This window comes from Rhinatrema bivittatum, chromosome 1 (assembly GCF_901001135.1).
Source record: "Rhinatrema bivittatum chromosome 1, aRhiBiv1.1, whole genome shotgun sequence".
NCBI classification, from domain to species: domain Eukaryota; kingdom Metazoa; phylum Chordata; class Amphibia; order Gymnophiona; family Rhinatrematidae; genus Rhinatrema; species Rhinatrema bivittatum.
The window spans coordinates 258905693-258916626 of record NC_042615.1 but is presented as its reverse complement, the minus strand read 5'-3'; the positions used below and the strand labels follow the sequence as shown (position 1 = coordinate 258916626).

Genomic DNA, 10934 nt, shown 5'->3' with positions numbered 1-10934 from the left:
AAAAAAATGGATGCCGAGTTTATCGGCATCAGTCTTCAGTAACTCGGCGGTCTGCCTAGAAATTTTTTGTTTGTATGTTTTTTTACTGAAGAAGTACAGAAAAGCAGGTTTTTTCAGCTTTTTTGTACTTCTTTTACATGCGCTCAGCTATTAACACCTGCTCCAGGCAGGCGTTAATATCTGAGCGATAAATGTGCATCTGAGACGCACATTTATTTTTTTGAATGTGGAGTGAATGAGTAATAGCCTCATTCACATGCATTTGCATGTGGTGAGCGCTATCTCATTCACTCCGCATTGGACGAGGGTTAAATAGGTGCTAATCCCCCTATTGTAATAGGGGATGGATTAGCGCCTATTTAACCTGCATCCAACAGTGGGTTAAACAGTGTGCTCATCTGAGCGCACTGTATTGCATCAGCCCTAAGTTTACATTTGTTACCAGGCAGTGGTTATCTCCCCACAAATACCGCCTTGCAACCTTGGCAATACAAACAAGTAACTAAGGAGACGGGCAATGGTCATGCAGAACCATACTTCTAGCTAACAAACTGCTCCCCAATTGACACTATAACTTATTGGTAGCATTTCTAGTTAGAGCGCACTAACTATAGTTAATGTGCGCTAACATCCAGTTAGTATGCACTAAGTCCCGTTAGTGTGCACTAACACAAAATACTAATTTTTACGAAATTTCGTAATTTTTTTTTCATGGCGCTCATGAAAAAAGACAAAATAGACAATTTCATTACCATTGTCTATTTCATTGAAAGCAAATGCACATCCCTAGTGAATATTATTATTTTGCAGGCATCAGCAGCACCACTGTAAATCTACGTCATGTCCTTGTCATTAGTGCAGCAGTACCAGTTCAATTGCTTAACATACCCATTGGTTTCTTAATTCCTCTGCTGATGTTCTTTCCTTTAACTTCAATATATTTCAATTTTTCTATTTTTAACTTTTCTGGAATAAAAGATGTGCAATGTTTTATGCTCATGCCTCAAGTTATATATATATATATATATATATATATATATATATATATACTGTATAACCTTCCCCCCCCCCATGTCTAATTTTAAGCTGTACTTTCTATATATTTATTAGTTTGGTGGCCCCTGCTAATGATCCACACAGGAGTGCCTGACTTTCTAAGGTCCATTATAGTGGGAGTAGCTAAGCAGGAGGAGCTCAGAAATTTGTATTTTAACACTAACGCCTCTTTAGGAATAAAAGTGATTCCCAAGTAGATAGGAGAATTTTAATCATCTGGTTTCTTTTAATTGCAAACAAAATAATCTGGAAATGTTTTTGCTGTTTCTTTAAGACAATATAGCTTTAACCTGTGAGATGGGATTGGACAGGCAAGAAGTAATTCAAGAAATCAAAACTCTGCTGGTGGCTGATAGGAAATTTCTTTTTTTGCATTGAGTATTTGTATAATCAATAATCTCCAATGAATAATCTTTACTGGCAGTGAGTGCGAAACAGTAGCAGCTCTAGCCCATATAGAAGACAAGAGCTTTTAACCCAGGAATGGCATTACCTAAGAGTAAATGACCACCTAATTCAGAGAATATTATATGTATTTCAAGACAATATATTGCTTTAGGGGTTCAGATAAAGATATGGATATAGAGAGAGAGATATAGATGTATAGACATCAAGCCAGGTCAGAGAGAGAAGAAACGGCTCTTACCCCAGGAGGAGCTGTGCTGTCACTTCTGAGGGCCAGATTAAGACATGCTGAGGTCCTAAACAATGTCAAGTTTAAGGAGCCTTATTGTATTACCAAACAAAATATGTAAAACTTGAAATTTAACATTTGTGTTTTTATTTGGCGGGGAGGGGGGGTGGGGGGGAAGCATTTAGAAGCCCCTCAAAATCTGAGGCTCTAAATTATTGCTTAGGTAACTTGCTTCATAGCCAGTACCAGAATGGAAGAAAAGTCTTTCTGACTATAATTCACACAGGAATTTTAGCTATGACTCAGTAGTTACCAGGGCTGGATTTAAACACAGGCAACATGGGCACATGCCTGGGGTGTCAAATTCTGAAGCCACACACACTCTCCTTGCTGCCCCCTGATTTCTGAAGGAAGGAACCCCTGCTCTAACCATCCTCCCATGGGTGCCATAGTGTTAAAGCTGACCCTGGTAGTTACTGTGCTAGTTCTCAGTGATGTACTAAGGGGAGGGGGGGGGCGAAGAGGGTGGTCCACCCCGGGTGACAAAAGGGGGAGGGGTGCCATTGCCGTCAGCATATAGAAAGGTCCTGCGAGTGCACGGAGAGATTACGTGTTGTGGGGGATCCCACTCCCCAGCAACAAAAGTGAGGTACTGCAGCGGAAGAAGAGTCTGTGCGGTACCGTCGGCATTTCCTCCAAGCCGGCAGTCGATGAAGAGGCCCTGTGGTTCTGGTGGCAGATAAAGAAATCCTGAGGGGCCACCAGCATTTCCCCAGAGCCGGCGTCAGAAGAAGAGGCTCTGCTGTGCAGCCAGCGGCCGAAGAAGAGGTCCAAAATGTGTGTGAGAAAGCGAGAGACTGGCCCTGTGAGAGTGAGCGCGCGCGTGTGTGTGTGTGTGTGGGAGAGGGTGTGTCTGAGTGTGTGAGGGTGTCTATTCATGTATAAGTGGGCCAATGTGTGTGTGTGTCTGTGACTGCCTGTGTAGGTGGCTGTGAGAGAGAGTGCCTGTGTCTGCACATGTATGCCTGTATATATTTGTATGAGAAGGTTTAAAGTTTGTGTGCTGTCCTCCAATCCACGACAATCTCAGGAAGGCTTCAGGTATGGAGAGCCGGAGATTCTTTTTTTATCCTTCATAGTTTTAATTATAGGATGTGATGTGTCTTCAATTTAGAAATATTTTATTAGTGTTTGGTAATTCTATTCATCACCTATTTTGATATGTATATTTTTTGTATGGTTTTACTATTCTGATTGGTTTATATTTCTCGATTGTATTGTTTTGAGGAATAATGATATTCTACTTTTCCATTGTTCCACTGCATACAGAATCTAGCTTGTTGTTGTTTCCAGTTCAGTTTTTATCTGCATGTATGTGTGTTAATATGTGAGGGAGAGACACACAGGAAACGTGTGTGTGTATGTGTGTGTGTGTGTGTGTGTTAGTGTGAGAGAGACACACAGAGGAAGCATGGGGTGCTTGTGCTAGTGTGTGACAGAAGGAGATACAGAAGAAACGTGTGTGTGAGAGGGGAAGCATAAACCCAGATTTTAAACACCCTGTGTGAGTAAAATCTGGGCTTTACACGCACCGAGCCAATTTTCGAAGGGGCCCAGCCACGCGGGTAAAGCCCGGTACGCACAAAAGTTCCGGACTTCTTCGAAGGGGAAGGGGGCAGGCCAGGACAACACCATTGTTCGCTGCCCAAAGACCCGGCTGCTGGTGCATGAAACTTACTTCAGCTCGGGAGTTGAAGTAAGTTGTGCAACAAAGAAAAAAAAAGGTAGGGTTTAGGGGGTGGGAAGGGGGAGGGGGGAGGGGGAGGGGGAGGGGAAGGGAGGTTAGATAGAGGGGGAGAGAAGTTCCCTCCCAGTCCGCTCCTTAATTGTAGTAGATTGGGAGGGAACTGGGGAAGGCCGGGATGTGTCACCGTGCAGAAATTGCAGAAGTCCTCCCCCCCTTGCACACGCCGCCCGCACATACACTCACGGATTATAAAATCTAGCGCACATGTGTGCGCGGCCTATGGATTTTCCACCATGCGCGCCAGCGCACACATGGTAGAAAATCTGCACATCCATGTGTGCGCGCAAAGTGGAAAATCTACCCCATATTGTGTGTGTGCGCATCTGTGCCCCCAGTCTACGACAAACTTAGGATGACAGATACAGAGAGCGGGAAATTTTTTTAAATCCTTATTAGTTTTAATTATTGGATATTGTTTAATGTGTCTGCTGTTTTGAACTATTTTATGGATGTTTAAGAAATTTTAAAATTATACATGGGGGGGGGGGGATGTCAAGGGAAGCATCCTCCCTGGGTGCCAAATGGTTTAGGAATGTCACTGCTAATTCTTGCACATTTTATCTACAGTATCCCACAGAACTGTTTAGGGGCTGTTCCTGCAGTCTGAAGTTAGCTCCACTGCCAGCAAGGGAATTGCAGCAAATATAGCCAAAGTATCTTTCCAGGAGTAAACTGAGAGGTTGGTGGCTTGCTGAAATCATAGCTGAGCTAACTTTGCTTTGTAACCGATTGTAATATACTCCTCCTATGACAGGTACTGTGAGCTGTCAGATTTAAAATAGCAGCAGCTTTATCTAGGGTCTTTCAAAATGCTAATTTGTATTTTAAAATGTCTTTATTGCCTTAATAGATATCATTTCCTCTATTTTCACACTTCTTTACTAGTATAAGGTTATTGCATGCACCATTTAATTCCCAGAATCTGCTCTTCAGCTGCTGCAGGACTGTGCTGCCTTGTGCATGGGGTACTGATGCCAATCAGCACAGCAGCATCCCAATTGTACTTAGATGCATAAGGAATGACTAAATAAAAGCAGTCTGGGGGAAAAAAAACAACTCCTATTCCCCATGAACTAAATAATAAAACAAAAAGGAGGAAGCGAGTATTTTCTTTTTGCTGCTAAATGTCAATGCTACTGCTTACCAGTTTTGGAAATAAAAAGCTATAGAAAATAAATAAGCACCCGCAAATAAAGCAACACAATATATATGCTTTTGTTGGTACTAATCGGCCCACCTGCTATTTGCAATGCGAGTTCACCTTTCTTCTATACTGCTTATTAATGATTTTCTTATAATGTTCTGGAAGTAAAACTTTTCAGTGTAATAATAGTGCTTTAACGGGAGCGCAGTTCATCTTTGAGACTCACTTGGAAGTCAAAAATGACGCGCATCTCATTTTGGAAGCACGTTCCACGGTTTTTGTTTAAACAAACTCCAGTCGCAGCTTACTCATAAAGGAAAAAAAAAAACAAACCACTTTATGAATATGACTTACTGCTATCACATTCTGGTGTTGAACTTCATGTGAATTTAGGGGAAGACCCGACCCGAGATTAATCGGTGTTTTTCTCAACATAATATTCTATGTACTCTTAGTGTCCATATGAAATGCATGAGCTGCTTACTTCGGACTCGGTTATCATATAATCCTTCCAGCAGCATACACACGATGCTGTGCTCACGCAGATCAACGCGTGTCCCTGCAGTGCAATCCGAAGGCTAAACCCGGGGAATTGGGTGGTGGACGGAGGGACAGGGGAGCAACGATCGGCGATTTAACTGCTCTCCAAACTCGACCAGCCCAATCCGAGCGCGGCTTGAGTGGTTCAAACAAACAGAGCCCGCCCTCCCTGCAATTAGCGTGACAGGCGCAGAGGCAAGGTGACAGCGGCAGCAGTCCGAGCCCGTGGGACTGGAAGGCAGATTGGCACTGTCCTTGGCACGATGCCCGCAGACGCCAAGCGTCCAACCAGGTGTTCCCCCCTTCCCCTAGCAACCCGATCCGTGGGGTGCTGCCAGGGGCAATGTGCGCGGTGCAAGCACACGCTGCCGCGCGTTTCCATTTGTATGCCTGTTTGTTAAAGTGCAAAACTGAATGATCACCCAGACCAGCCCCCGCTAGCTTGCAACTTGTGTGCAAAATCCTGGAGCACCGCAGTAGCTACTTGAAATCAGTTTCTGAGGCGGATAGAAATAACCCCCTCCTATTTTCTTAAGGTTATTTTTTTTCCTGCGGGTGGGGGGGGGGGGGGCGCGTAAGGAGGAAGGTGCAGATTAGTTGTGGTCCTATTCTCATTAAATGGATCGAAATTAAGCTGTTACGAATAAATCTCACGTTTTATTGTCGAATAATGACAACCCGTTCTCAGTAGTCTGCCACGGACGATAAATTGCAATAGTTTTTATTGCAGAGCAAACGACTTCTTCAGTTTGCATTTATTTGAGGACGGCAGTGAAGGGAGGGGGGGGGGGGAGGTGGAAACGGCGGTCAATACAGCCTTCTGGTTTATTGCAAAAATGACTAAGCTGTCAATTCTCTGAGCATTTCTGAACCTCAACACGGCTTTTACTTTGCGCTTCCCCCCCCCAGGAATCTGCTCAAGGAGAGCAACCGGACCCTACTGAGCCCCGTGAAGCTCCGGGCACACAAATCACAACTCGGTAACTCATCGATGCACTCGGAGGAACTACCGAGCATAAAACACAAGCCCTGCCGCCCTCCGCGGTGCACGGAGCTCCCGGCTTCTCCCGTCCGGTTGCAGCCTTCTCCCGCTTTGCCCCGGAGCGGTCACGGGGGAGCACGTTCGTGTCTGTTCGGGCAGAAGCCCTGCAAGGTGGCGGTGGGCGGGGTGGCACCTTGTGGGGGATTTATCTCGGTGCGGTCTCCTTTAAGAGCTGCACCCTCCCCCCGTCCAGGAGCGGTGACAGGCGGCGGAACAGAGCGGCAGCAGCAGCCGCGATCTTACACTGAAGCTGGGAGCCAAGGCACTGACTGTCAGGACGTGCGAGAGCCGCGGCTCACACGCACGACCCAACAAAGCACCCTTCCAAAAAACAAACAAAACAAAAAAAAAAACCCCACCCCCTCCAATCCGAGCCAAAGCGTAAGGAACACACACCGCGCACACACACCGCAACTCACGGGCATGATTTACTGGATTGCATCGGATTCCAACTCCCGCCGATCTCCCAGGTCCGGATAAGTAGTCCAAGTCTACACTTTTGGATTGCACTTAAGCCAAAAAAAAAAAGTTTGCAAAGAAACAGGCAGTGTTTTGTTGTTCTTCTGTTGGCTCTTGGCTTCCGGAGGGGCTGACGCCATGGCCCGGCTGCTCGGTTCCCGCCGGGGCTCGGGGCTCGGCGCTCGGCAGCCCGCGGGATGCTGCTGAGAGAGGAGCGGGGCGCTTGCGGCTGACGGCACCCGCCGGGCGAGGGCAGTCCCCAGCACCCAGCCGGACCCCAGACCCAGAACTGCCACCGCACATCCCGAGAGGAAGCCGCGGCGTGTGGGCCAGGATGAGGGGGATTTTGTTCTTCATCTTGCTGGCCGTCTTAGGTAAGTTTCCGTTTACTTCTTGAAGTGACTTGGATGGATCCACGACCGGAATGCTTTGGTTAGAGCTGATTCATTTGCCACGCTGAGCTGAAGAGTTGGGTTCTCATGAGCCGAGCCCCGTAATGAGGCAGGGGGGCTTTCTGAGTACTTTAAATAATAATAATGATAATAATTCTGTTTGTTCTTAAGATAAGCCCAATTGTATTTACAAACGCACGTCAAGTTTGTTCAATATCCGGACGATACTTGTGAATTTTCCTGTTCTTGGTATGGGTGATGCTGCTGATTGCACAGGTGCCCTTTTAAAGAGATGCTTTGGTTCAGACTTTTCGATTTATAATGCTGTCGAAGTAGGTTACACGTTTCTTCTTTCAGTAACGACTGGAAACAGAGACGCAATCAATTGTACAATTTTAAACAGCAAACGAACAGCGGACACTTTCCTTATCTGGTGAAAACTTTTCATAGATATCTTTTCTTGGACCTCCGGGTGGGGGGTCAAACTGCAGTGCCGATGCCCCATGCCTTTTAATCAAAAGAAGATTCATGAGATAAAACACCTCCATGAAATAACTCGTCCCCATAAACAGAAGGCAATAAATCAAGTTTCAGCGCTTGGGAGAATTCTCAGAGGTGATGCAGAGCAGTGAAAATATACAGTGGCATTTTCAAATATCTTCGGCGAGGGGGGGGCTCACATTTTCTCCTTAAACTCGTTTTCCCAGTTATTTATCTAAGTTGATCCTTAATTGCATATTTATGAAGGTAGTCGCAAAGATAATATTTCCCTGTCTTTCTATCTTTTCTTCCTAACGATGTGTGAAATCAGCCTCCCTCCTTCCTCTAACACAACTTCCTCGGTATTTTATGTTTGCGAATATTAAGATGGAATAGCACTTTTTGTGTAGACAATATGTGACGATGGCAAAATGAGACCAAAAAAAACTGCAAATGACAGACAGTAAATTCACGGGTAACTTGGTGGCTTTAAATACAGGTAGTTCATCAGATGTACAAAGACATGGTGTGATATTATCCAATAGACTGTGGATTATTTTACTTATTGCATTATGCAAGCTGTAAAATAAAATATTTCATGGACATCAAACAGCATCCAAGTATGGGTTGCTGAATGTCTGTACATGGATACATGTGTTGCCAGTGTGGGAGCTGGACCATGCCGTTTAGCAGAGGAAGTTTTATCCCATTTACTGCACCTATAATATCAGCAAAGCGGGGAGAAGAGCGGAGCTGGGAGGCTGATAGACTGCAGCATCTGCCTTTTCTAAACCGTCGGGTTCATTGTGAGCGCTGACAGTGGAGAGTTGAAAAAGAAGCTATGTTGATGGATGTCAATAGAAATAAAAACGGAATTTACAAAATCTGAGTAAGATCTAAAGGCTTTATTTCTAAGATATGTTCAGCCGCAAATAAAAGGGGATTTCAAGGGGTTTTGTTTTTTTTTTTTCTAAAATAGCACTACTTTAATTGTTTGGGTCAAAAGATTAGGTCTCTCTCACACAATAGGCATTTATGGGTATATTGCCCCAGAAGTGTATCACCAGCACACTATGAACTTGAACAATGCGATTTCATATTTATTTACAGCATGAAATTCATCTTCTGATCTTCAGGTACAGCTCTATTGTACCCAAAGTGGCATAATATTACCTTGCATAGAAAAAATAATGACACCCATCTCCTTGAAGTGTGATCTGATATTCTTAATGAAAGCTGGCCAATAAAAAGTCAGGTAAAATGTCCAAGCTATTTTTTAATTTTTTTATTGGTTTCATTCTCAGTAAACTATTTGTTTAAGCTGGCGCACAGGCTCAGCAGAAGAGAAAGTAAAGAAGCAGGTGCTACTAAAGTTGAGAGACTACGCTTGCATTGCTATTAGTACAAGTAACATTTCATTGGGCGGATTTTCACCATTTTCAAAGCTTGGCACATGGCCCCTGAAAATATGGCCAAATGCAGGAGGAAAAGGGATATTTCATGCATGGACTGGCATGTGTGGTTGGGTCGTTGGACACTATTATCCACAGTGCTCTGATATGGAAGAGCAGCTCACTGGTTCCAGCTGCCATTCATACAGTTAGGAGGGTGAATGCCTGCTCTGCATGACTGTGAAAGTCAGGTTGGAGAAAAAAAATACAATAATTTGGAGTTAAAAATAGAATCCCCCTTCAGCTCTGAAGGCTCTTCTGTTTGACTTAGTCATGTCTGAGCATCCAATACCTGAAAAGAGCAACTTTATATACATCTCATTTTTTCAGCAACATTGGATCATATTTTTCAGAATTTCATTGATATGTTGATGTGCCCTAATGTGTAGTATAATAAGCTCTCTCTCTCTCTCTCTCTCTTCTATCTCCATAAACTACTCTACAACATATGTATGTACATTGTCTCCCCCTATGCTTGTATCTAGACCAGTGATATGGGTGAACTGCAAATTTGCCATAAGATATATTTTATGACAAGGTTGCTCTAGCATAACTCAGGCTAATCCAACCAGGAATCATTGTTCCCAGGAGGAAGAGGAGAAGGTGGGGGAAAGGGCTGGACTGCTCAGTGGATTTGCCCAGAGTTGTAAAGCTTTACACCTGTAGGTCAGCTCTAGAGGAAGCGTGCCATGCTGTTGTCCATCCTGTCCTTGCTCTGTGGATAAGTGGAGAATTTCAGATTTCCATGCTGCCAATCTGGAGCCTTTCAGGAGTACAGGAATGAAAATGAAAGAAAACAGACTCATTGCTCCCTCGTGAGCTTGATTCACTAAAAAAAAAAAATAATAATAATTGGCCTTCGAATGGGACATATTGGGGGGAAAAAAAGCTCAGTTAACACCTGTCATAAAAGCAGAGAAGGTTTTCAGTCCAATAAATAAAATAAAGTAAAAATATGTCATGGTATGAGAGAAGATATTTGGATCATGCAGGAGGAGGAGTCACCAGACACGTCCATTAAGATCCCTCCAAAAGCACAGCCACAAAGACTGATTTACCCCGATGCCTTTTATAATATTTGCTCTTTGAGGCCCAAATGTATTTACTCTTGAAGAGCAGCCACACCAGGATGGGGTATTTAATATTTGCAAATTTTATGCCAAATTTTCACAAACAGCAGCAGCTATTTTCTTTCTATATGCAGACCAGAAGTCTTTTTATGTTTTTAATATTTTGTTTAAATGTCCAGCAATGTCTTGTCATCTGTCTGTTTATGTTTCATACTGCCAGCCTAGCACTGCATGGTAAATCTCCTCCGTCTGATCTCAAAGGTGCACACAAGCAGGTGTAGAAAAGCATTCTGCTCGTTGAATGGACTACAAATATGTGAAACAACCAAAAATACATGCAATCACAATAGATGCAGTCAGAAAACAAATCATTCAAACAGTGTTTAAATGTGCCAAATCCAGCTGACCTGTATGTGCACGGTCTTCAAATTCTGGACTACAGATATCTCCTGAGCCTGCATATCTACCATTCACTTTTGAAGATAGCTTTCAAGACTGAACGACCCCTTTGAGAAATTGCAGACAAACTGCATGGAAGATGTCCAAACAAGATAAATCCCACTGACATTCATGCAACACCAAAAGCAGTTCAGCACCAATTTACAGGCCTTCTTCATTACACTCATGGGCTTTCTTCTGTGATGCACAACTACTTGCAAAGGATGCAGAACAGTACAGGACACATAGTAAGGAGGATACAAACTTTGATTGGAAAAGTACACAAAAGGAGAAAGGAGGAGTGGGGACTCAGGAGGTAAGTTGAGGAAAGATGAGAAGATGTGCAAGGTGGAATGTCTGACCTCGTATCAGCCACAACTCCTGAACTTCTAATTCAAATCTGGGCCCTGAAGCTACTGGC

General features: G+C 43.9%; 1 protein-coding gene across 2 annotated transcripts in view; it reads left to right on the top strand.

Annotated features, from left to right (window-relative positions):
- Positions 1-6456: 6456 nt before the first annotated feature.
- Positions 6457-10934, top strand: part of GFRA4 (GDNF family receptor alpha 4) — a 463837-nt gene continuing 459359 nt past the window's right edge. Inside the window, exon 1 of one of the 2 annotated variants that reach the window (XM_029594092.1) lies at positions 6457-7056. In XM_029594092.1, coding sequence (XP_029449952.1) covers positions 7017-7056 — 40 coding nt within the window. In that variant the 5' untranslated portion in view covers positions 6457-7016. The remainder of the gene's footprint in view (positions 7057-10934) is intronic. The other variant, XM_029594101.1, reaches the window with a different exon arrangement.